Source organism: Bipolaris oryzae (assembly GCF_000523455.1).
Source record: "Bipolaris oryzae ATCC 44560 unplaced genomic scaffold scaffold_21, whole genome shotgun sequence".
Classification (NCBI taxonomy): domain Eukaryota; kingdom Fungi; phylum Ascomycota; class Dothideomycetes; order Pleosporales; family Pleosporaceae; genus Bipolaris; species Bipolaris oryzae.
In genome coordinates this window covers 130,780-152,845 of record NW_006911297.1, presented here as the reverse complement: position 1 = coordinate 152,845, position 22,066 = coordinate 130,780, and the positions used below count along the sequence as shown (strand labels likewise).

Here is a 22,066-nt window from a genome sequence, read left to right as displayed (position 1 = left end):
CGTTTGGGATAAGAACTTGCAACGCCCACATGCAGAGCAAATCCAGAGCGGACTGGCATCGACTTTCCAACCAAACATCCACCCTCCAAGGCTCTAACCTAGTGACCACCTATATCCATCACCCGTACAACAAACATGTCTAGCCGACCAACCGTCGTCCTGGTTCCAGGCTCCTTCTGCTCGGCAAATGCCTACGATGTAATCGTCACGCCCCTCCGTTCCAAAGGCTACGACATCCAAGTTATTGAACCGCCTTGCTACCCCGCAGGCTACGGACGCAAATCCGATGGTCCGCCACCAAACATGTACGCCGATGCCCAGTATATCAACAAACACGTGGAGAAACTAGCAGATGAAGGCAAAGAAGTCGTCCTCGTGGCACACAGTTACGGCGGTACGCATACATCACAAGCCCAAATTCGCAACTTTAGTAGATATGCACATGGCTGATGACAACACGTGACTACAGGTGTCCCAGCAACCCAGAGTCTCAAGGGCGTAACCAAGAAAGAACGCGAGCAGCAGGGTAAACCAGGCGGCGTGGTCCGCATTGCCTATCTCACCGCGTTGGTGCCGCGCCTCGGTGAAACCTCTTTTCAGGTGCTTGGAGACCAGGGCGGTGTTGTACCTAGTGCTGGCGAAGTAAATTCCCTCCCCTCCCTCACCTACTATTAACCTCTCCCTTCCCTTCCCAAACTAACCAAGGAAATCAAGGATGGCTGGATGTACCACGCCGACCCCGCCCCCGTCGCCGCCCAGGTCTGCAGCGACATCCCCCTCGCGGACGCCATCGTCGAAGTCTCCAAAATGGGTCGCCACTTTGGCGCCTGTTTCCTGGATCCCCTAACCCACATGGGCTACAAAGACGTGCCTGCGTCCTGGTTTTTCTGTGGAAAAGATCTTGTGGTTACCCCCGATGCGCAGCAAAAGGGGATTGAGGCGATCGAGGAGAGTTGGGTGGGGACGGAGAGGGAGGGCAAGAAGGTCGATGTTACGAGGTTGGAGTGTGATCATTATCCGCTTGTGTTAGAGGATCGGAGGGCGAAGGTGGAGGCGTGGGTTGAGGGGCTTGTGGAGAAAGGGGGGAGGGATTAAGGGGGTTTGAAGGGAAGGCTGTTGGAGTCTACGTACGTGAGGCATTTAGTGGTAGGTTTTTCATGTGCATGTGCTGCATGTCAAATGCTGAGACAGTTTCTATGTCTTTTTTCTCTCTCCCCCTTGATTTACTGTGGGATTGCGAAGAAGTCATGGAGAGTTTATATGCCTGGATCGTTATCATTATCATCATTCTTGAACCGATGTTATGGATAGAATTACAAATCGCACATGCAATTTGCATTATTCCTTCGCCATGTGCAAGTCCAACCAGCCACAAGTAGGACCGCTGGATCCTCCATATATTTTCTTATTTCCTCCATCATGTACAATACCACTTGTACTATTCCTTCACAATCCTCCCTCCATTCTCCATCCATCTAGACCCATCATCATCATCACTCCCTACTCCCCAAGAAACCGATGCTCCCCAACCTCCAACACCTCAATCCGATCCCCCACAGCCACACTCCCCTCATCCAACGGCGTAACCTGCATCCCTAAGCACGCATGCTTACTCCCCTCATCAATAATCCTATAACTCCGCAGCGTAGTCGATGGCTCATTGCGATCCGCCTCTCCCGTCTTCTGATCGACATTCGGCAGCTTGCACCGCGTTGTGCGGCATGAGATGTGGAGATTGAGCGAGGACTCGGGGTTGGATGAGGATGTGATTTTCGCCTTGGTCCAATTGTCCTCGGCGAAAGCAGGGGGACCCGTGATGTAGAGGTTTGCGCGGAAACGCATGGCGTCGAGGAGGGTGAGACGGTTTTGCCAGATGTGTCTGGATTTTGGTTCTTTGCCAGGGAGTCTGGAGGCTACGTCGTGGACGGAGGCCATGTTCATGATGTGGATTGGGTACTTATTTGTGTTTTTGTTAGCGAAAATGTCTGGTTGAAAGTAGTTTTTTTTGGCTTTGCAAACACAGTGATTGAGTAGATGGGGGGAAACGTACAGAGTCTTGCATGCCGATTACAGTTTCAAATCCCACGTCTTCTTTCTTTGGTGCGTTGTTGCCGACTGCTCGATAGGCGTTTGTGTCGATTCTGAATAGTGCAACGGGGTTTGCGGCACCCAGAGTGTATCGAAGTTTTTCAAAGGCCTCGCGGTCGATTTCTGAGGTCATGTTTAGGGCAACGGGAGTGTCCTTCCAGATATGCAAAACTTCTTTCGTGTATCCCTTGCTCTTGATTCTCTCTTGCGGCGGGTTGAACGGTACTCTGAATTCCAGCGTCGGTTCGGATTTGCCAACTAGTTTTGCCGCCATGATTTTTCCATAGTTGGCTAGGCCTTCCAGAGTGAAGTCGGTGTCTGGGGTAAATGGAAATCGGATTACAATACATCCTTCACTTTTCACCCATTCTCCATCCTCCTTGTAGCCTCTTGCTGATGGATCAGGCACCCACATTTCTGTCTCGACTTTGGCCAGACGGGGGAAACTTCGCTGGGTCATGAATTGCCATTCACTTGAGACTTTTCCATCCAAAGATGGTAGGCTAGTAACTTGCTGGGCGAGAGTAAATTGGCGGTCGTATTTTAGCCCAGTTCGAATGACTTCATGTTTTTCCAATTCAATCGGGCCACCAGATTTCAACGGGTAGATAAAGAGTGCTTTTATGGTCCATGGCTTTTCTGGGATGGGGTCACCGCCTTTGGCATACCTTTTAGAGTACTGGTCTTCAAGGTTGCTGCGTCCTTTAATTCCAAGTTTCCGACAGCCAGCTGGCGGAGGTAGTGCTCTGGGAGACTGGAGGATGCCGAGGACGAGCAGGATTGCAAACGGCAGCAAGCCTGCTATCCCCGCGAGCAATATTCTCTCCATCGTCACGTTGTCCTCATTGTCTGCGAGAAAGAACGTTTTGGCCATTTCGACGAAAGTGTCGCGTGGCCAATTGAGGTGGGTAGATCTAGAGCGTGAGAGATGTGGCTCTTATCGTGAAAACGCCGAGCCTCAAGCGTAGCAAAATCCGTCAACACTAACGCATAGGAGGCAGGTGTTGATTTGGAGGCGTAAAGAGCTATTTGACCATCAACGTGCTCTGCCTTGAATCAATCGTTTTGGATTCCTGCTCGTGCGTATATGCTGACATCTCGGCGCCCAGTATATCAGGTGAGGAGGGGAGGCTCGAGTCATGTGCCACATGGGCTTGGTTGTGCTCGTGACATCGTGCCATGAGCGCATCAATTGAACGCCACTCACTACGCGCCCTTTGACTAAGTACACCACAACTGCTATGTACCCACTGCGACACAGTTACAGAAAGAGGAAAACTGCGCAAGACGTAATGCTCGATACGGGAAAGTCACGGGACGGCTGCAACCTCACATACTCTCGCTGAAGCTTGCTCAATTGCATTCCCCACTACAATGGCCAGCGAAGAAACCTCACAGCTGTCGCCTCTGTCGCGTAAGTTTGCACACTCCACGCACGTTTGCATACACGTATACTCATACATACGATAGATCGCCTACCCACCGTCTCCGCATCCCGTGCCCTACAAGACTTCAACGCACGCGGCGCCCGCACGGTATCAACAGGCGTCACACAGCTTGACAAGGCCCTTTCAGTGCCAGCTCCTCCAGGTCATGATGCTTCAGGCGGGTACACACGCGGCAAAGTAACTGAGATCTTCGGCCCATCCGGGGTCGGCAAGACAACATTCGGGTAATTGTGACTGCATTGCACCCTCGGGAAGACGGCGATTGAAGGCTTTCAGGATACAGGCCGCCGTCTCGGCACTGCGCGAGGGCCAGCGGGTAATATGGGTTGGTGAGTTACGTGTAGTAGAGGACAGCACTATCTAAATGTTGGGTTGAAAGGCTAAAGGTTTCCAGATGCTGCCTGCGCGCCTCTGGTGCAGCATCGCATCGACGATATCCTCGTTCCGTACCCAGACGAGATGCGGAGTCGTTTCCAATATACCGTGGCACCTACGCTTGCGCATGTCGTGGCGCTCTTCGTCCATCCGCCCGCTTCCTTTCCCCCGCAAAATACCAGCCTTGTCGTCATAGATTCACTCGCAACCCTCGTTGACAACGCATATCCCCGCCATACAGATGATCGCATTGCGAAGAATAGGACCGACCAGGCACGATGGGCTGCAGGGCGTCGATTTGCTATAATCAATGAATTAATTGCAGCATTCACCAGGTTTGCAGCATTACACGACCTTGTCTTGCTCATCACAAGCCAGACTATCACCCGTATCCGAGGTGCCTCACGCGCACTGTTGGTTCCAGCAATCTCAGGGGTTGAGTGGGAGGCCGGCGTATCCACTCGTCTGGTTCTCTTCAGGGATTGGGTTAGACATGGCAAACCTACTGACAAGTCGGACACCGAAAGGTTGCAAAGAGCTCGATTTGCCGGCCTTGTAAAAGCAAATGGTGTAGCCCTTGCAGATGAGGGGGCTGTCGGCAATGTAGTGGCCTTTACTATTGAGAAGGTGAGTCGATCCAACGTCCTTCAGGCCTGATCCACACCGAACACAGTCAGACGCTCTCCGTGACGATCGCCTGCTGACGCGATGCAGAATGGTCTTTGCGACATAAGCATAGCAACCAACGACATTACAGCCCCTCTTCTTGTCCCGACAGAAGGCCGGATGTCAAAGAGACCCTTCGCCGAAATTGATGAGGATGCCGCCGAAGAACCGAACTCAGATGAGCTTTATGGTTGGATGGAAGACGACGGAGTTGCCACTGAGGGGTTGTTGATTGATGAAGCACCCATTGATCAGGGTGACGTTGCAACACCTCACTTGGATGTCATGGCAGATGGCCACAAGAATAAGGTAATACGGACTTCTCCTACACCCACCCAAGATTAAGAGATTAATCATGAGTCCCGACAATCTGCGACACTGGTCCGCTCCCAGGATTGATTGCACCACATGTTGGTGCTATTCGGAGAAAGTAAGCTTCCGTCTGGGGTAAGCTCGTACAGATGCCTCCCCCTTACTCTCCGGAGTCCAGTGTCCAATCACTATGCAGATCTCGCATCCAGATTGATGAGCCAAGCCACCCACGGCCCACAGCACAGGTATCGCTATTCAGCCGTGTGGGGTTATTCAGACGCGCCGCACCCCGGAATATCATCCGCGCCTCGTCCCGGCGCGGACTTTGACGCATTCGCCAACTGCTCTGACATCAGCAACAGAGCATATGCCTAAGCCACACGGTCTAGTACGTCCCTTATCGTGAAGCCCAGCCTAGATGTGCTATTCTTCCGCCGGCAAATGCGCGTGGCAGCTTTTGTCCACTGATCGCATCCCACATCCACACGTCTGGGTCTCATGTTGCCACACTAGCGGTATTCCGCTCCGACAGGCGAACAAAAGCAAGTGCGGGCTATCCGAGCATAACACACAAGTGTGTCACACCAGGGCTGCAGCGCATTCAGTTGTACTAGTTGCACGCAGGGATCGGGGAAGCTCCCCCGGATCCAGACACTCGGTCTCCCTCACCGGTAAAAGTAGTCCCTTTTCTAATGCTGATGCTCCGGATGCTTCGCGAGTCTGGGGTCAGCGGGGTCGATGGTATGGGCTGGGCGTGGGGGTGTACGGCAAAGTTGCTCGTCGTCGCGTATGTGCATGTTAGTGCGAAGCACAAGGTAGCCACACAAGTACACGATAATGAGCAGACCATATAAAAACGGCGGAGCATGGGATTCACACCCATATCGTAACAAGCCATGAACCCTGTTGCGCCTCGAGGCCCCACTGTGGCGCAATATGACCTGGATTTGCCAAAGAAATACACATTTTCAATGCGGTCCTTGTCCGAACTACAGGTGTCAGACCTCCTCCAACCGGGGCTGGCGCATGCAATAATAGGGCATTCGTCCTTTCCCCTCACCGCTACTCAGCCATGGAACGCTGCATCAAGGACGCAGATCGCCTTGTTTCAGCTCTTATGAGCGCCTATCAGGCTCGCTTCCACAAGAGTGAGGCTCTATGGGCGAGAACTTGGGCGCATAGCATCGGCCGTAGCACGCCTACCACCGCCAGCCCTCCCTTTTCCACCTAATATCCCAAGGCAGAAGGTCCCAACATCAACAAGGCAGCTCGTAATGTCACTGATTTCCCCACGCTTTCTCCGCATACAGTGCTGGCGCCGGCCTAGGCTGCAGCCTCGCTTCCTCCCGTTGATCTCTTACCCCAATGGAGACGGGTGGTGTTGCGCGCAAAGATGGGGTTTGCTGCAGCCTGACTGACTCTCCGGAATCCATGGTGCTGAGCCGAAAAAGTGGCCAGGATCTTCGTTTGCTCTTAGGGCGCCTGACGCGGGGAATCGTGATACGAGTGCGAGATGTGTTGGTGGTCTGGGGAATACGAATGTATTCTATGTCGACGTGACGTCTTCCAGGTGTGGGTGATTGGGATTAGCAGAGTGTCAGGTGGATAATATGTGGTAATTGGGCGTCGAGGGTCGAACCAACTGGTTCATGGCTACGGAGGCAAATGACATTAATGCGGGGCGCTCGTAACCGAAGGGTACAGTGTGTTGCTTTTTTCTGCATGGTGTTGCGTACACAGCGTGAGATAAGGGGTATACCATTACGTCTTGTAGTATGGCGAGAAGTGGAGAAGCAGATCTGAACTTACTGCTGCTGGTGATCTGCGTATACAAGCGGTACTTCCAGAAGTGGATATCCGGGAAAAGATGACTCGTTCTGAGTTTACTCTGTGAATACAGCTCTTTGTTGTTACGTGTGGAGTAACTAAACCGAGGAGATATCCATGGCCGGCTTTACGCAAGGGGGAAAGACATTATCAGACATTAGTTCGTCGTCAATCTCTATTGCCCTTGTGTAAATATACATATCCAGTCGACAAAGTGACGAATCATCATAGTTCTCTACATGCCACTGACTCGAGACGTAGCGAGACTCCATGATCTTCACAGCCACTGCATATACGTACCCTCTCGTACTAGTATGCACTGTAACTGCCTTTTAGCACAAACACAACCATGCATACACAAATCTATGAAATCACTCAATCTTACCAAACTCCATACACACGGACCTATCGCACATTGTGTAGAATCTACAACACCGTGCCTAGGAGCGTGCATCAAGCCATTCTTCACACTACTCCACCCACATGTATAGAATCACCACAGCTACCTCATAGCAAACCCCCCCTTCATCTCCCTTCCCCACACCTACCCAATGTCACCTCACCTTACCTTACCTTTTCTCCTTCCATATTCTTCCCCACCAACCTTCTCTCTCTCTCTCTCTCTCTCACACACACACACATATATATATATATATACCCACAACCCCATTCCCCATATCCGATATCACAGCCCCCCCAACCCCAGTCTCCCCATCTATCCCCGCATCCGATATCCGACACGTCTCACCCTTGTTTTCCTCTCGCGAATGAAGAGAGAGAAAAAATAAAATAAAATAATAATCACGATACTTCGTATTTGGGCATCAATGAGGCTCCGTCCATCCGTCAGTTGGTCGATTGGTTGGTTGGTTGGTTGGACGTTGCATCGCGTCTTCTTCTTTCTTTCTTTCTTTCCCTGCAAAATCACCGAGAAAGATACGATTTTTTTGTGCAGTTTTTTTGTGGAGAGTCTCTACTTGGGGGGATCTAAGGGGCGGGAATGGACGGAGGGTTGGGGCATGTGATAAAGGGGCTAGACGAGGGGATATGTGGGTTTGAATTTTATTTGATATTGAGGGTGTTTTTTCTTGGGGGGGTGGGTTGGGATAGCTGTGCATGGTGAGTTTGTGAGAGGTGATTGGGTAGCTTGGGTTGGGTTGGGTTGGGTTAGGTGGCTTGAGGCATGGCTGTGCACAAGGGAGAGAGAGATGGGCTGGTATGTTAGCCAGTAGTATGGAGCAGGTGGTGGGTATCCATTAGGCCTGCCACCAATGTGAGTAGGAGATTGGTTGTAATGGCAGCGTATCTGGTTGTTTCTACCTAGTGGAGATGGGGCTGAGTCCACTTGTGCGCTTTTGCGCATTGATGCATTGGTGGAGTAAACATGTCGGAATGTGGGGGTGTACGTGCGTCAAAATGGGGACTTTTCTCGTATCTCGGAGGGTAAAGGAGAAGGAAGGGGCGAGTTGCGAGGGCAGGAAAAAAAGTGCGATGGAGATCCACATGCTGGAGATGCGCCGACTTTTTGAGTGGGGCCATGATTGTTTTTTTTTCTTTATGCTCTTTCTGCATAGTGTTTGGGGTGGTGATGTAGGTGGTGTAGGGAGTGTGTGTGTCCAGGGAGCATGAAGAAAAGAGACTGTGTAATTTCCTTATGAGAGTGTACGTAATGGACCTCGTATTTCTGCAAGCAAGAGAGAGATGGAGAGACAGGAAAACAAAAAAGTGATAGTCATTGCAGAAGCGCATCCAGATGTTACAGGTCCGACATGCTCTTACCATATTGATACCTAAACTCTTGTGTAAGTAGACTTACACGGAGACACCGATCATCTCTCCCCTGCATACTTACAGCACTAACTCTACCCACCTTCTATTCTACGACTTTCCGCAGCCACAAAAAAAAGTACGACACAAAAAAGAAGGCGTCATCAGCACTAACACTAATCGACCCTCAAACTAAAGAGCCAAAAGAACGCGGCTGAAATCGCACGTGGCTATCTTCCGCAATCCCCAACGTCTCTGCATTCCCCGTGCTTCGCCGCGCCTTTTTACCCCCCAAAGTACCTCGGACCTCGCCTTTTTACCCCCCTCGAACCACCAACAGATCCTCCAACCTCCAACAAAATTCCCGCTTCAGCCCCTCTCACTAGTCCGTATACAAATTACCGAGCACAAGGTTAACCTTTTGAACGCTGACCCGGGGGAGCCAGAAACGGTGCGGTCCCCCATAGGACCAATGGTGCCATACCAGCAATAGCCGTACGAAGGCAATGTACCTTACAAATTCATGCAAGTACCCTTACTTACATCCCTACACTAAGCGAGGTCCATGCTTCCTTCCTTTTGGCTGCTTCTGTTTCACCCGAGGGACCCGCTTTGGATGGTATCCAAGCCGGTCCGAGATACCGCGGGTAATAATAATATTATCTCAAGTCTACGTATACGAATACGCACATGTACCTACCTGTAGGGAACTTGAAGTAGAATACGCAGCGACGCATCAGCACCCCAACAAAAAGAACAGACTTTGGATTGTCCGCAAGGAGACAGGTCGCCTGTGCGAGATGGTGGTTACACGGAATAATTTCCTGACACACAGACATGCTTTTTTGCATGTGCGGGACGGAAGAAATGTCGGGTCTTTGTTTTTTGACACTCTCCGGTGCTCATGCCACTTTTACTTTGGCGATGCTCTTTGGTCCCTCCACATTGGGGACGTGCGGCGGGAAAGGACAGGAAAAATAAGGGTACAAGACTCTTGGGGTCTGGGGTAAAGTAAAGCCGACCCTTTTGATTGCTCTTGGGGTTTGTTTCCTACTCCGCTTTGTGATGGGTCGTTAGTGGCTTTCCTGGTGTGCTTCTTGTTTCTTCTGGTCATAGTTCAAGTGCGCGTGCACTGCTTGCGTGGGGTCCACAATTAGTTTCACATGTCAGGCGCAGAAAGAAAGGCATGCAGGTGGTACATTGATAATCGGGGTACGTATGCGAGAGCTTATTAAGGTGTGTGTAGACAAAACGTATGTGGTGGTGTGATGGTGGTGGTGTGATGGTGGTGGTGTGATGGTGGTGGTGTGTTTGTTCTCCGTGGACGATCTTGATGATGATGTTCTGACGGCATGCAGGTACAGACACAGTTGCCAGAGCTCAACAACATGCACCTTGGACACCATCGAAACCCTACATGCTTGTTTATTTCGCTCCATAGCCCAGCCAGTCTCGGCAGTTTCGTGATATTGATTTTTCTTTATTGATTTTTCATCCTTATATTGGTGGTGGAGAAAGCAAACCGGTGCAATAACCTCGGGCCACCGACATGTCGTCTAGAAATACTTTGGTACATTGTCATGAATAGCATCTCCCCCCCCCACGTTAATCAATATGAGGTGGAAGTGAGACCTGCATGTTGGAAGCTATGCAGCGGGCGCATGCACACGGACAGCATAGGCAATCCTGCTTCAATGCGCTGCGCCGCGTGGATGGTCTTCGCTTATCTACAATATTGGACGGATAAATAACGGTCTAAATGAAGGTATACTTACGTATCTCCCCGCGGTGTGGAGTCGTGTAGATAAGGGAGAGTGCGGTTGATTGACTCAGACAGCGATACTGATTTAGACTGGCGATGCCCACACAATGCGCGATCGCTTGCCGGTTTGGTTGATTGCTTGTCAGGGCAACTTGATGCGCATGCCCTGATCCGCGCCATGACATTTGTCCAAGCCAAACACTAATCTTGGAAGTGGATAACATGTGAGAGGTCGAGACTAGTCGAGACTTTTCAAGTGCGTCATTGCCTGGCTTCGACATGTGACGTAGAGAGCGTGACTGCAAGATACCCAGTGGTTTGCCCCGGCTTCATGTCGGTGGAATGGCTGAAGCGGAATGCCAAATCCAATATTCTGGCAGGGGACAGACGACATGTGGACAGGAGAGATGGCTATCTGCAGTGTGTGTGTGCAGGTTGGTTGATTGTCATGGCAAAGATGCTCATCGAGCTCACATGTGAGACCCTTCTGTAGTTCACGAACCGGCGGTCAAAGCTGCAATATATTGTGCGTCGCCCTTGCGCAGGGCCTCACTAAGCACTTTATATTGCTATTCAGGCGTGTGTGATCTGCGAAATATATTGCGGACGTGGACGCGGTTGTAGTCGCTAGGGCAGAGTACCAACAGCCCGGTACGATGATGTTGGGCTTAGATGAAAACCGTTGTGCTAGAGGCCTGCATCCCGTATGCTGCACAGATGCGGGGAACCTCAACAGGTACTTTGAAAAGTATATTTTCCTTCATTCATCGATCAAGTATTGCGGTATCGCGGTCCTTGCACGCGGAGGTGGAGTCAATGGGGAAGGTGCTAAACCAAAAAGTGCGGCGAAGAGTTGAACAGTTAGCCGGTGGTAGACGCGATGCAACGGACAGATGGTCAGTATTCTGGAGAGACGGGTCTGCATCGGCGTATTCGGGGTCTGATAAATTTCCCTGCGTGAGCTTTGAGGAAGGGAGGGCCAAAGCAATAGTCTGGTCTTTGGTTCCGAGAGCCGCATCGGATCGGAGACACTTCCCCTTTACACTTGGCTCGACCAAGCAGGCACTATGGAACTTCCCAGAGGGCGGTAAGCTAACTTCTTCAAGGAATCTACGCGTCGATCTGAGTGTGGAGTCAGGGTCTCTCCACAATCCACGACGTGCTGCTGACGGCTGTGAGTGGTGCAATTACTTGCGGCATAATTTCGTCGGCTGGAGCGAATGGGGTGGCGAGCGCCATCTCTCCGACAAGGTGTGTGACTCGCCAGCACCAGCCTTAACCGCCAGCATTCCCTCGTCAGGCAGGTCCGCTGTTGGACATTGTGGAGATCCCGCACTCAATTCTGGTACAAAGGATGGATTTGCGGCCTGGATGGCCGGCCCTAGAAGCTCGCTAGACGCCTTGTGCTGGACTGGTTCAGTACTAAGACCGAGTTGGTCTGCAAGGGGCGGAAAGGCTTGGTGGCACTTGTTCTTGTCCCGTGGGCGGTTGTTATCTGGGGCTGGATTCAGAGGCGCTCAATGGCAAGCGGCTGAGATGGAGCGCAGTTCCGTCAGCTGAGACACTACTGTGGATACACAAAGTGTAAGTATTTGCAAGCCCTCCTTTGTCGTGCGTGACAGTTGCTTTTGATGAAGCTAGTGAGAGAGGGGCGGGAACCGGCCGGTTTGTGATTGGTAGGGAGGCCACGATGCCCAGCTTGGTGAGCAGATTGGCGTTTGGCCGGCCCTGCACAGTCCACAGCGGAGGTTTGCAATGATAATTTTGGTTGGCAAGTGCCTTGGTCGACAGCCGGAGATACATGTGCATGTGAATACGTTACGTAGGTGTAGCTCGATTCGCGTTGTGTGCGCTTGACCCGGTAAGCAGGGCAAGGCATTTGATTTGGGTGCTGTCATGTCAAGGCCAGACCCTGTTCGGTATTACTGCTCGGTAGCTGTTCTGGTAGTGGTTTCAACGAGGACCGGTGTTGGGGGGAGGGGGGGGCACAGGTATGTCGAGTAGGTACATGTGTATGTGTACAACATATCGAGGCAAGTACGTACATAGGCACATGTGTGTGTGTGTGCTGTGCGGCTTCGCTTCGCTTCGCGCCTGCCGGGCCGACCGTGTTCAGACGCCGCAATCTGGCGTGGTGAGGCGGCGGAGGCAGAAGCCGCGAGACCTGCCGGCTCGTACGGTCAGACAGGTGAGATCGTCATAGCTCGGATTACGCGTTGTGGAGTAGCGTGGCGTGTGCTATCACTATGGGGCTCCAGTCCGGGGTGCATGCCCAGCTGGACCACTGCAGAGATGATCCTCACAATCAACCGGCGGGAGAAATTTTCTCTGGGTCGACCATAGATAGGCCATTGGAGGGGTTCGCGGCTATGGATCTGAGACTGTGCTCTGGCGAGGGCAGGCCCTTGGGGCTGGCCAGATATCAGCATTGTCGAATGGCAATGTGCAGCAAAGGCATCCGTTGGTTCCCGACTGGCAAGGGTGAAGGGGCCGGGGACAGGTCGAGATAAGGGCAGTGACGATTCGATAGATCCCCACAAGGATGGGGTCAGAAACGCAGCCAACGTGCCTAGCAGGTAGGCGAAAGCATGCAGGTGAGTAAATAGTAAGTAATGGTGAGTAGGTATGGATGTAGTGAGGATGGTGTCTGGAGGACTCTTGGTGTTGCGCGCTCGACCTGCCCGCCCACCCCAGGCTGCCTGGATGCCAGTCTGGCTGCATCGTGTCCCGTTTAGGCAGTGAGGACGCGTGTTCCGCTTTGGGCAACTACAGCCACGCACCCACGCCCACCCACGTACTAAGTACGTACTTACACATGCCACACACACCACACCACACACCACACAAGCAGGCCAGGCATACCAGGCATACCAGGCATACCAGGCATACCAGGCATGCTTGCAGGCGGCCCCCAGGCGTGGGCGCATGGGCAGCGCCACGATGTGTGCTTGTGCCACGTACTCCACATTCCTCACTCTCCGCAAAATCCAGGTCCCTTTTGTGCCATAAGCCCCGCTAGCGCTGGTGCCGCAGTCTGTACCGGAATCGTCAGACGCGGACGAGGCTTATCGCGCTGCATGTGAAAGGGGAAGCAAGTGCAAGAATAGCGACTGTTAGCTGGAGACGGGCGTGGTCACACAAGCATGCCATTGACTGAAACACGGCCCTCGTCTCGCCCTTGGTTGGTCCCCCTCCTCACCGCATCTTGCTCGTTGGGGGTGCCCAGTGTGTCTCACGCCCACCCCGCAGGGCAAGGGGAAGATCAGGTTCGGCGCGAAGAGAGCGAGAGAGCAGATGCAAGAGAAAAAAAAACACTGTGCGGGTGCAACCAAGGCCGCACCATGGCGGCGGGCTGGCGTGACGCTTGCACCATCCAGCCCACTCACACCCACTCCCACTCTCCCATCCAACCCCCATCCCTCCGCCGTCACTCGCCCTTCCGAATGATCAAACAAAACTTATCTGCGGGGGAACATGGACTGCCCGCCCTCCTTGTTTCGAGACTTGACGTTGCCGAGACCTGCCAAATAGCCTACCACTCTCCCCCAGTACCCCGGGCTCTCGCATACACGCCCAAACCTGGCCCCCTACCCCACGAATGATTCTCCCTGCTTGCATCACCGGGCTCCTCTATCACGTCACCCACATGCAAATCTGGCTCGTCCATAACATAATATCTCGTAATTGCAAATTGAAATCTACGCTGCTGCACTGCTGCACTAACACTCGACTTTGCTTTCAGGTTTCAATTAAGGCGCTAAGCTGAGCAACTACCCTCTCTACTCATCTCTCCCTCTCCCCGCACTGCCAACATGCACACCCCTCCAGCCCCCCACCCCCCTCCAAACCTGCCCACGACCTAGCTTCCAAAAGTGAGGCAGACTCGGGGGCATATACAAGATTGCGAACCGCCTGGCGCGGTTTCGCGGGGTATTGAATCCGGCAAAAACAACTGTGAAATAAGCGAAGAAGAAGATGAAGAAGAAGAAGAGGATGAAAATAAGTAGAACAAGTACATGTAGATAGCTACAAAAGAAACGTCTATTTGCCCGTGGTGTTAGGGAAATCGTGATATGCCACAGGCTCCACCCTGCAAAAAAAGGTCTTTGTGTGTGTGCCCTTGTCTAATCTCATCGCTTGCTGACCGTGAAAAAGATGACGAAATGCAAGACAGGTGAAAAAGTAAGAAAAAAAGCAGAGAATGCTGACCGAAAACGCCGATGCCATGCTAGTTGGAGTCGAGAGTGGGTTTAGTTGCGATTCGAGAGGTCTTCGCCGGCTAATGACGCCGTTGCGGAGTTATTACCGGAAGAGAAGCCGCTATTGCTCGGGCCATTGAGCAGATCTTGCACCGCAACCTTGGGTACTTGCGGAACCGGCAATTTGCGCTGCGCACCCTCTGGCTTGGAAATAATGTCCCCAATACGAAGTCCCGACGACTGGCTCGGCACGTACGGTTGCTCACGCTCCGTCGATGGCTCCATGGGCGCAAGCGCTGGCACAAAGTTTTGGTTGAGGCTAAGATGACGTAGATGTGGCAGCTGAAGGTCACTGAAGCCGTGGGGCCGTAATCTTGGCGAGTGTGCAGGGGTTGCGAGAGGTGTGTGGTCTGGTGTCGGGCTGCAAGAATCGTGCGAAAATGTTGGCGATGGCGGGGCAGTTGACGATGGCGAGCCTGGCCTCGACTTCTTCGTCATCCTGTGCGAGTACGGATCGTCATCCTCGTGTGAGTGCGATCTTGACATGGGCTGCGATGAGTAGGCGTATTGAGAAAGGCCTGGCAGTCGGTTGGCGTAAGGGTGGTACCCGCTCGTAAGGTGATGTCTACTTGAGTGGGACATGTGTCCAGGACGTTGCTCCAGTCTTGAAGCAGCATCAGCAAGGAGATCCATGGGACGGGCAAGACCGCTGGGGCTGCTGCTGTTGCTCAGACCGCCCTGGTGGTATGCGGCCAGGTCGTTGCTCATACCAGGAGAGTAGTTTGAGAAGGAGTGGGGTGGCGAGACGTTGGGAGAGCCTAGTTGAGAACCTGGGGCGCTGCGAGAAATGGGCTTTGATGGAGGAGGCATCATGTGTGCAAGGTTAGATCCAGGCTCCATGAGACCCGCTTGCACAGCGGCAACGGCAGCTTGGTGGGCAGCAGCATGTTGCTGGCCCTTGCCTCGCCGCGAATTTGGGTTGTTGTGTATCCTCGAGTGTCTGTGTGGCGGGGTTAGTGGGTGCGGGTTTAAAAAAAAGGCGCTTGGTGAAGGGAGACATACCGAGTCAGTTCGTCAGAGCGAGAAAATCTCTTTGTGCATCCAGGGAAAGTGCAGGCATGTGGCTTTTCTCCAGTGTGGGTTCGGATGTGGCGAGTCTGGTGCTCCAGACGGTGGAAGGCTTTGTCGCAGAGAGGGCACTTGTAAGGCCTGGGAAGATCCTGTCGGGGCTCCTCTGACTGTTGCGAGGCGTTCTGGAGAAGAGGCGCCATGAGGCTGACGGTGGCAGCGGCCATGGAGGCTGTTGGTGTGGAGGTGGGTGGTTGTTGTTGTTGTTGTTGCTGTTGGTTCTGGAAAGCTGTTTCGGGGTTGAGCAGGTTGGCGAAACCTGTCGAGGCAGAGTTGGATTGCATGTGACCGGAGGGGAAAGTTTGGGGGGAAGGGGGACGGATGGGGGCTCGGATATATGTATGGATCAAACTAGGCGGGCGGCGTGTGGGGGTCGACTGATGGCCGTCAGGGCTGTCTGTGCTTACGCGGGCGAGGATATGCCGGAGCTCGCGCAGAAAGAAACGCGGTGCGCCAGTGCGCCTTGGCTATTTTTCGGGGGGGGAGGGGGGGGGGCGCTCGAGTCGTGGAGACGTATCAGGAAATGCGGGTCCTCACGCACACTTGCGTGATGACTTGCGGAGGGCAGCGTGCAGCGGGTGCAGGGTGTAGCTGGAGCGGCGGCCTTTTCGGTGTCGCAGTCGCTTTGGGCGATCCCTTGGGGGTCGTGGGAGAGGACGGGTGAGATTGCGAGCGATGCAATGGCACCGTGGCTAGCGGCACCTGCCTTGGCCTGGTCGTTCAGCAGCTGTGGGTTGTGGAGCGTCGATTTTTTGGTTGAGTCCGGCGACGTAATTTGCAGTCGTGAGAATTCTGCATGCGAAATTTTGCAGCGGTGAGTGTCGGCGAACGCACTGCGGTCGCCAGTCGCTACAAGGTGAGGCTGTGGTTGGAGTGTGCAGCGAGTACCAGCAGACGGCCGGGGTCCCCAAGCAGGCGTACAGTGGCTGCGCGGGTATACGGATCGACAGTGAGGCCGTCAAGTCAAATGATGCAACGTTGCTGGTGGGGTTGCGTGGTGGTGGTGATGAGTCTTCTAGGGCTGCCGTGGTGTAGTGTACATGCGTACATACATAGAGTAGGCAGTAGGCAGTAGGCAGTGGGCAGTGGGCAGGCGGCGGCGGCGATAGTCGTGGGGATGTGGCTATGCACTCCAAGGCTGGGGCAGAGATAAGGGCGGCCTTTGTATGGGGAGGTTTCTGGAGACTGGAGACGTCACCACCATCACCTGGGGGCTTTGACTGTGTTCCCATGCCATTACCGTGGTCCCATCAGATCGTATCGTATCTTGTCGTATCACATCGTATCGTGCAGTGCAGTGCAGTGCTGTCCAGGCAGACACGCTCGTCCAGCGCCTTCTTCTCTGCTGCCCTATTCTTGCCCTCTCCCTCCCTCCCTCTGGACGTGAGACGAGAGAGCCCACAGCCACCCCCGATGCAGTGAGCGTCTAAGCAGCCAGAAACACCAGCACCCGCATCTCTGCCCACCCACTGCTCGACGAGGCACTGTCACTGGCCCCCATCGCCAGCGGCATTGCATTGTCATCTCGGCAGACTTCGGTGTTGCACTATTCAGACTCGTGGGATGCGTGCAACTCTCGAGTGGTTTCGCGCATGACCACCCTCATTGGCCGCATGACATGGCCAATAATGCTTCCCAACACGCACACAATTTACCCACTGGCTGTCAGTCGTGTCGCACCGTAGCCGGCAGGGGCTGGCGCTGCTCCGTTTGGATTTCATCACTGTGGGGGATCCAGACCTGGGGTCACGGCGAGGGCGAACAATACTATCGAGCCGCCATGTCGTTGCCAACCTGTCCGTTCCTACACTACACGTCGTGCAGCATCGCGACATCACTCGCAGCTGGCTGCACGCACACGCACCAAGGGCTCGAGCACCGTGCCACCAAGCCGACTTTGTTCTACCCTACCCTCCACTACGGCCCGCCTTCTGTGCATCGTCCCGGACACTCAGGTGAAGGTCGAGTCGGTAGACCAACGTAGGGCGATCTCTGCCGACCAAGTATCCTCAAATCACCCGATAATGCTCCCGGGTCCATCGACACAGACACATGCACATGTTGCCTCCTCTTCTTCATCAGTCAGCGTCGTCCGAGGCTCGCCCTGTGCAAACGCAAAGGGGGCTGCCCATGTCGTATAGGCCCACGTCGGACGAGCAAGCCATTTCCGCATAACCCACTGCTGGCTATCTTCAGCTCGAGCCCTTGCGCACCCCAGTCGTCGGCGCCGCCCCTGTGCTTGGCTTCTGAGCAGATCGTGGGGACTTTTGCCCTGCGACGGACCGGCTGTCCCGAGCTGGATGACGTTCACGGCCTCGGTACAAAAAGCCCTTTATGTAAATCGCAATCACGCGGCCTCTTTGCTTCATATGCACCATTGTTTGCACTTTATTCCACCGCGACCTGAGCACTGATACACCACATTAATCCTGCATAGTCACCCTGGCTCCGCTATTCTTATCTGATGTTCGAGAAATTTTTGAGTGCAGCTAGTCCCTCAATAGCTCGCCCCGCTTTGGGGTTACTTCCTCCGAGCATACGCCTATGCCGAGCCGACAGAAAAATTCGCACGCCAACACCACCTAAGGGGACCAACTCCTGATCATGGAACGTGGCATCGGAGAATCTCGGAAACCCCATCGCTGACAGCAATGGGGCTCCGCTGAATGCTGCGTTGGTGGCGTCTTATTAGCCCCAACTCCTTCGGGCTATGCAAGGTACGCCTTCGTCGAAGCTTTCATGGAAGCACTGTCCCCCTCCGACGTCACATCCCCAGCCCCGAAATTTCAATTATGCCGGTGTTTTCCATGTCCCGTTTCAGACAACATGGGCATTACCCTCCAAGTCTGCGATACAGTTTCATAGCATGTACGTTTGCGGGGTGCTTCTGGCAGTCCGCATCCATGTGCGACAGCCGCCCAATGTCGGAACACCGTAGCCGCCAAAAGTCGGGTCCTTGCACCAACAACAATCGGCTCGGTCAGGCGGAACCATCACTTCTCCCAGAGTGCTACCACCATCTCTTCACCCGCCCCGGTCTGCAGTCGTCATCTATCGTGACATTGACATGATATGTCTCTTGTCTAGAACCTTCAGGGTCTCGATCAGTCCCCAGTGATGTAATGGTGGACTGTCTGGTCAAAAAGAGTAGGTTATGCGTCAAACACCGACATGGCCGATGATGCCGGCTGATCCACGGTTAAGCTCTCTGGGGCCCCGCACCGTTGATTGTGGCTCATTGATCGAGATGAGGCAGTGGCTTTCAGGGGCTCTCGCACAAAGATATTGCCACCAACTCAACCAAAGAGACTTTCGCCGCCTAAACTCACCGTAGTGAGTCATGTTCCTGGCCTCCGGGCATGAAGATCTGCTCGCACAACCAACACGCGACAGTAAAAACTTCAAAAGACAAGCCAAGAGTTTAGTGGCGACTCGACCACAAAGAGAGTGGAGCGTCTGACGAATATCGCACAGCCTTGGGCCAAACACACATCATGAACTCTTCAGAACCTCCAAAAAAACACCCACTTTACACCCACGTACGATACGTCAATTCTAGATGGGAACCAGGGCAGTCTTCCCACAGTTTGCACAATGATCGCCCACGAGACGCGCAACCATACGTCAACTGATCCCCCACGCATCCCTTCCAAAAAGCTGATGATATCCACAGCACGCTCTTCCTTGCTGTCTGCACAAATATGCCTGTCATCACAAGTCACACCGGCCTCTCCCCTCATTGATCTGCACAGATTTCCTATGACGCCCGAGCATAGGCAGCGGGGAACAACTAGTCTGCCGATCTGCCTTTAGTTCTGGAAAGGTTTGCGCCGGGATCATCATCACCACCTCTAGGCTCGGGAGAAGCTCAATTCGCATCAAGTCGAGTTGGAAACATCTGTGTACGCCTACTCACTACACATCTATGTGGGTGTAGGTGTAAGTTTGAGTTACGGAAGCATGATGCCGGACGGAACTTGCCAGATCTGTTTGTTGAATGCTTTTTGTTGAGTCACTTTGTCAGGTGAGCAACCCAAGCTTTCGAAACTCGCATCTGCAACGGAAGGCGCACACAACACAAACTCGCATGTGCTCTCCGGCTGGCTTCACTATAGCCCAGCCCACCCAATCAACGTCGGAGTGTTGAGCCGCGTGAAGCGATATCAGTTTCTGGAACATGGCATGCCTACTAGGTGCTACATTATACCGCCATATGGTCGAGAAGAGTAAGTATATTTACGACAGAATACAGTTGGTCTTCTGACAAGAAACAAATGAGAAACACGGTATTAAGTGGAGACATACGGCTACGTATTGGTCCATGATAGTTTGGCGCGCCCCCAGAGACTAACACGTACGGCCAAAGGTTGTCCTCGCTACTGCACAGTAATTTGGAATTCCGACACTCCACGCATAACCCCACAGGACAAGCATTAGCATCTTCTTGCGGTGTTGGATAACCATATTGGTAATTCTGTCTTGCATACAATATCACGCGCATATCATCCATGGCCCACTGCCATGCGGATGTTCATCACACGCTGCATTTATGTGGGGTTGCATCTCATTGAAAATAGCTTCATTCATGGTTGCAACGAAAAGCGCAATTATGATGGGAAACTAGTACCATGGGTTTTATTGGTACCACTGCCAAGCCTGTCGATGCTTTTCTCAGCTACAGTAAGTATAGTTGTACAGCCGACGCTCTGCTTGTATCCGCTTCCCGGGTCTCTGCCTTCGTCTTGTATTCGTACACGTCCTCATATCTGCCGCTTTGCGCGAGTCTCATGATTTTGTCTTCGTCATCATGGTCATGCTTCTATTCGCATGGCCCGTTCAAAAAGTCTAGTGCAGCTATGTCCGAAAGTGTCAGTATGTGGTCATTGCAGAGACGAAAGATATGGACGTACCTAGGTTTTCACCAATACTACACGCGCCCGCTGTGCATGAAGTCACAGCGCCGAAAAAGCGACCGCATAAGCAATCATCATCTGTGGTGGGATCACACCCAGCTACTACTGCTGCCTCGTTCCAGCAGTTCATCTGTAGATCATTGTTAGTAACGCATCCGGTCACTGTATCATAGTAGTCGACGACTTACGGGACATGCTCCTACACTTGCAACACCTGCACCAACTCCAGCGTCTTGTCTCCGCGAGAGAGGGGGAGACATTGGTGAAGCCATGACACTAGTTGCTGCTAAGCAAACGATTGGGATTTCGATGCGCATCTTCGGATCAGGGTGTGTTTTCTTTGGTTTACAGTAACGACTGTAGGGACAAGATTCAGAGTAGATGTAGTAGGAAGAACGAATGATTTTGGGGTTTGCGAGTAATGCGCACACCAGTAGTATTTTTCTTAAGATCAACCGATCCGCGCCCCCGTCCTTATATCATACCCATAGTAGATAGAACTGGAAGTGTTGGCATGTGTACTGCTAATTGAAGGGGGGATGGTTCGGAGGCGATTCATGTCATGCGCAGACCTCTTTGCCATGTTTCAGCATCTTCTGATGCACCATGGGTTACAGACAGCGGCTGGGCGAAACAATACTCTCCGCCGTGGGTGCCTTAAACTGCAATGTTGCGCAATACCATACACGTTATCATCAAGTTATCCAAGATATCGAAGAGTGCAAGGCATTGAGTCCAATAACCAGGCTCTTGGCTCTTGCCTTTTTGTCTCCCAAGCACGATGATAAGGAAAAGAGAGAATTAGGAGTCGCTACTTGAACACTGTAAGGATTCAGATTTTATCGATTCACCCGTGTTATCCGATCTTCTACTACTCTTTTCGTCGCGACATGTCGCATCTTCTCTTCCGCCGCGCGTAGTCCGTGAAATGCCTCGTTGCCTCGGTTTGAACTACGCAGCACGGGTCGAGGACGAAATTACACTTTAGCCAAAAAGGAAATCAAACTACCTGATGTAGACGCGTAACCATTTTATCTTCCTGTAAGAAAACACAAAAAGCAAAAGTATCATAAACCCTCCTATATCACCCATCTTACTACCCTTCTAGAAAAATCGCCATAATTACAAAAAAACTCTCGCCTCACCAACCCCCCCCCCCGGTCCCCCGTCCGCCCTGTCTCCACAATTCCCAATTCCCCACTTTTCCACTACACACAACATCAACCCCTCCCCCATCTCCATCTCACCAAGGCCCTTTCCGCACAGCCACTAAAAAAGGGCTCAAAGCCCCCCCTCCCTCCTCCCCAACGTTTGACACCCCATGGTACGCAATACGACACATCTGACGCGCGCCTGACAGCTCGCACCCACTCAGGCTCCAAGTTTCAACTAGATTGACCAACGTACACAACCATAAAGCGCGCCGAGCACCCCCTCCCCTTCCTGTTCCGCTCTTGCAGCGAATATCGAACGTCCCAAAACGCGGTTCCTGCAACAAATTGCGAACATGGCCGTTAACCACAATCTCAAGCAAGCTTCCTAATGCAGGTGTTTATGCCGAAACGAAAGAGCGGGTGGGAG

General features: G+C 52.9%; 6 protein-coding genes across 6 annotated transcripts; 2 read left to right on the top strand and 4 right to left on the bottom strand.

Moving 5' to 3' along the window:
• Positions 1 to 135: 135 nt before the first annotated feature.
• On the top strand, positions 136 to 1,095 carry COCMIDRAFT_33925 (uncharacterized protein; the record flags this gene model as incomplete). The annotated part of the gene is made up of 3 exons (XM_007686649.1): positions 136 to 394; positions 470 to 642; positions 715 to 1,095. The coding sequence occupies 3 exons, from the start codon at positions 136 to 138 to the stop codon at positions 1,093 to 1,095; spliced, it is 813 nt and encodes a 270-aa protein (XP_007684839.1).
• Positions 1,096 to 1,500: 405 nt separating this feature from the next.
• On the bottom strand, positions 1,501 to 2,962 carry COCMIDRAFT_86809 (uncharacterized protein; the record flags this gene model as incomplete). Its single annotated transcript, XM_007686683.1, has 2 exons — positions 1,501 to 1,956; positions 2,051 to 2,962. 2 exons carry the CDS (start codon positions 2,960 to 2,962, stop codon positions 1,501 to 1,503), a joined length of 1,368 nt encoding a protein of 455 aa, XP_007684873.1.
• An 8,417-nt stretch (positions 2,963 to 11,379) lies between these two features.
• COCMIDRAFT_33922 (uncharacterized protein) lies at positions 11,380 to 13,172 on the bottom strand (the record flags this gene model as incomplete). The annotated part of the gene is made up of 6 exons (XM_007686648.1): positions 11,380 to 11,486; positions 11,516 to 11,740; positions 11,823 to 11,973; positions 12,291 to 12,409; positions 12,491 to 12,892; positions 13,055 to 13,172. The coding sequence occupies 6 exons, from the start codon at positions 13,170 to 13,172 to the stop codon at positions 11,380 to 11,382; spliced, it is 1,122 nt and encodes a 373-aa protein (XP_007684838.1).
• A 1,323-nt stretch (positions 13,173 to 14,495) lies between these two features.
• Positions 14,496 to 15,856, bottom strand: COCMIDRAFT_86683 (uncharacterized protein; the record flags this gene model as incomplete). Its single annotated transcript, XM_007686682.1, has 2 exons — positions 14,496 to 15,444; positions 15,507 to 15,856. The coding sequence occupies 2 exons, from the start codon at positions 15,854 to 15,856 to the stop codon at positions 14,496 to 14,498; spliced, it is 1,299 nt and encodes a 432-aa protein (XP_007684872.1).
• Positions 15,857 to 18,726: 2,870 nt separating this feature from the next.
• Positions 18,727 to 18,906, top strand: COCMIDRAFT_86932 (uncharacterized protein; the record flags this gene model as incomplete). The annotated part of the gene is made up of 1 exon (XM_007686681.1): positions 18,727 to 18,906. One exon carries the CDS (start codon positions 18,727 to 18,729, stop codon positions 18,904 to 18,906), a length of 180 nt encoding a protein of 59 aa, XP_007684871.1.
• A 1,485-nt stretch (positions 18,907 to 20,391) lies between these two features.
• COCMIDRAFT_86760 (uncharacterized protein) lies at positions 20,392 to 20,802 on the bottom strand (the record flags this gene model as incomplete). The annotated part of the gene is made up of 3 exons (XM_007686680.1): positions 20,392 to 20,426; positions 20,483 to 20,615; positions 20,674 to 20,802. The coding sequence occupies 3 exons, from the start codon at positions 20,800 to 20,802 to the stop codon at positions 20,392 to 20,394; spliced, it is 297 nt and encodes a 98-aa protein (XP_007684870.1).
• Between the last annotated feature and the right edge of the window lie 1,264 nt (positions 20,803 to 22,066).